Below are 3,383 nucleotides of genomic sequence, written 5' to 3' on the forward strand. Positions count from 1 at the left end.
CAGTCTCTGGGTTTCGAGCTCGACAACATATACTTCACACCATGGCTCGATATTATAATGATGAACCTCGGAACATCATGTTCCAATCTCGATTAATTATACGAAAGACAAAACTCGGTTTTGACCGTATACACACCTATTGATCGTACACCTTCTAACACTTTGAGTTTAGAATTCTTCTCAACTTTTTTTATTATGATTTTCTCCTCGAGAACAGTTGCCTCGTCGATTCATCTCCTCGTTCATTTTTTCTCTGGGACTCTTATTTTATAGCTTATGGAATCATTGGCTCTTCTGGTTTTCATCAGTGGACTCATCCATATTGTTGATGATCTAAAAGTCTTAATCGAAAGACAACTAGACAACTAAGCACATAATTAATGTATGTATTATTTGAAGTAACACACAAAGTTTTCCATTTTTCCTATTCGGTTTGAACTCAAAGAAATGGAGGTCTCTAATTAGAATCTATTTAATCAACATAAAGAGATATTAGTAACGGTTATTGATCAAACAAATTTGTATAGAATGGAAAAACGATGGAGTATTTGAATATGAAGGTGTGCTAGTGAACAAGGTGAAAATACAACGTTACCAATTTCATCAAATGATATTCAAGAGTAAAAATGAAATAAATCATGCTCATGACAACTTGTTCAAGATAATATCAGTACTCATGACTTGTGAATTTTAATCGTTCCGCATTTTAGTTCACTTATCCCACCAAAACTTGCCTTTCTTTGTAGCTGGTTTCTCTTGTGTTTTTTTGATCTCCACAGAAGAAGCTTCAGGTTTTGGATCCTCCGGAGTTAATTTCTCTTCAATTTTCTTCTCTTCAGTGGCTGTTTTTTCATCTGCAGGAGTAGTCTCTGTTTCTGGTTTTACTTCCTCTACTGTTGTCTCTGCAGGAGCTTCTTCTGCGGCTGCTACTTTCTCTTCATCTGCTTTATTCTCTACAGGAGATGGAATGCCCTCCAATGATGGTTTTACTACTTCCTCCACATTCTGCTCGACCGGAGTTTCTGATTTTACTTCCTCTATTTTCTTCTCATCAACACAAGTAGCATCAGCTGTCGCAGCATCATCGACAACCTTCTCAACTAATTCTAATTCTTTCTTGGCCTCCGATGGTACTGATGTATCCTCTTTCTCTTCTGCCGACCCCTTCCCCTCTTCATTCTGGACCATTAATACGGTTAGACGTATCACAAATTGTATTACATCCATTCTATTTTATGTCACTCTTTTTACTTCTTAAGGGTTACATCTTATCATGTTTTAAAACCTTTTCATGTTATACATTTATCATATATCTTTAATGATATGATCTTATAATTATAGAAACAGTCTTATCATATTTACGACCAGAAGGTCGAAAAATACTTTAGGTATGTTTAAAAGCACTATTTCATTTTTTTTTAATGTAACTTCATTCAGGCCATTACTAACAAGAACTAACAGAGCCTTTCTTCTCAAGGATTATCGCAAGGCCAAAATAAGGTGGTATATGGTCAATGCACAAAAATCACCTCTATCATGATCAAATCTCTTTATATTTAGATCAAACAAAAGTAGTCTTGGGCATGAAAGTTTCACGTCTTCCATGTGGCATAAAGGAACTCCACAACCAAAATTTTATAAACCAAACCCGTTAGAAATTATTGAAAAAAAGACCCAATAGAAAGTCTTTATATAACTTTTTCAACATTTCATATAAGATCATATTTGTATTCTATAAGAATATTGAAGTTATGTTCAAATGATGTTTTTTGTCTACTTATAATTTTACGTTTCAAATGATGTTTTGTTTAACAAAAATTGAAGAATATTCCGAAGTATTAAATAAATAAAAAATTATTCAATTCATATAAACTTCCCTTACTAAATATGTGAAAGGTCAATGATCATCAATAATCACGGTGATATGAATTGCACCGCAGGATATAAGTCAATTAACAAAATATTAGACGTCGAAAATATGAATTAAAAAAGGGAGATAGAAACTTATCACTCATACTTTTTATTTATATCAGAATCTTTCCGTTTTATTTTGTTAAAAAAAATGATTATATTTTTGTATTTAAAAACTCTAGTACTTTAAATTTCTTATCTATTATAACATATCATATTTAAAACCACATTCTAATTGTTTGTTGTATATGTATATATTCTCAAACACCTCTATATAAATGAAATAGAGAGAGTATACATTTCTGGTATTATACAACAGAAACGAAGAGAAATAAAGAGAAGCATAAATAGATTGGGCATTGAAATATGAATACTTACTTTGAGCAAGTTACTTAGAGATGGAATTTTGTTGGCATCATCATCTGCAATGACACCCTCTTCCTTCTTCACCTCTTCTTCAGCCGCAACCGTAACATCCTTGGCAGAGACATTTTCTGGTGCGACTTCTGGGGCTTCACCATTCAACACATTAGGCTTGCTAGCACAGGCGCCCATTCTTTCCCTCTCTAAAGATGTTTTCTTTTTTCTTTGCTCTGAGAGAAAACTGAACCCCGAGAAGAGAGAGAAAGAGGAGAGAGGAGAGGATGGTCAGATAGGGAGAGATCAGAGACTGAGAGAGAAGGTGGGAACGAAAAGTTTAGGAATACAGAGGTTTTATAGGGTGGGAAGCCAATGCATGCATTCATTGTCCCATTTCGCACTTCTACGGTGCAGAGGAAATTTCTCTCCACCTAGATTTTTCTTTTCCTGAGCTTGTTTCTAGTTTTAAATTATTTTATATCCCTATTCTATATTAAAAAGTCACCTAATAATGTCATAAATGGGAATTATGTATTAGTGAAAAACAAACTCACCACGTAAATTTATATCATGACGACAGATGTCATTGGAGTTATTACGACAAAGAAGAATGACGCATTCAGAAGATGTAAACAACATTCTCGGGTTTGTTCGTGTGTCTATTAGCTTCGGGGTTAAACATAAGAGAATAGCCACGAGACTGATGATCAGTGGCAGATCCAGGATTTTAAACTCATGGGTGCTCGTCAATTAAAATTTCAAAAGAAGAGGAAAAAATAGTTAAGTTATGGGTGCTCACTCAATATTTATCTAAATATTTTTATAATTGCCTATGCAAATTTACTAAATATGGTCAAAGGTAATGGGTGCTTAACACCCACAAGTTCCTATGTAGATCCGCCACTGCTGATGATTAAAGTCATTAATAGCTATGAATATGAAAAAAATAAGTCAATCCCGGATTACACACAATTTGCTATTATTATCTCAATTGTTACAAATCAATCACGTACGTACAATTACTGGAATAAATGATTGTGACAGGAACGAGTTAAACATGGCAAATGGTTACAAATAATAGTAGTACTATTTATATCTCTCTTTCATATTTT

At 33.7% G+C, this 3,383-nt stretch overlaps 1 protein-coding gene across 1 annotated transcript; it reads right to left on the bottom strand.

The window, feature by feature from the left end:
• Positions 1-578: 578 nt before the first annotated feature.
• Positions 579-2,573, bottom strand: LOC107761956 (uncharacterized). Its single transcript, XM_016580250.2, has 2 exons — positions 2,290-2,573; positions 579-1,179 (listed from the first exon to the last, which is right to left on the bottom strand). Exons 1-2 carry the CDS (start codon positions 2,464-2,466, stop codon positions 712-714), a joined length of 645 nt encoding a protein of 214 aa, XP_016435736.1. The 5' UTR covers positions 2,467-2,573; the 3' UTR covers positions 579-711.
• Between the last annotated feature and the right edge of the window lie 810 nt (positions 2,574-3,383).

Source organism: Nicotiana tabacum, chromosome 24, assembly GCF_000715075.1.
Source record: "Nicotiana tabacum cultivar K326 chromosome 24, ASM71507v2, whole genome shotgun sequence".
Taxonomy (NCBI): domain Eukaryota; kingdom Viridiplantae; phylum Streptophyta; class Magnoliopsida; order Solanales; family Solanaceae; genus Nicotiana; species Nicotiana tabacum.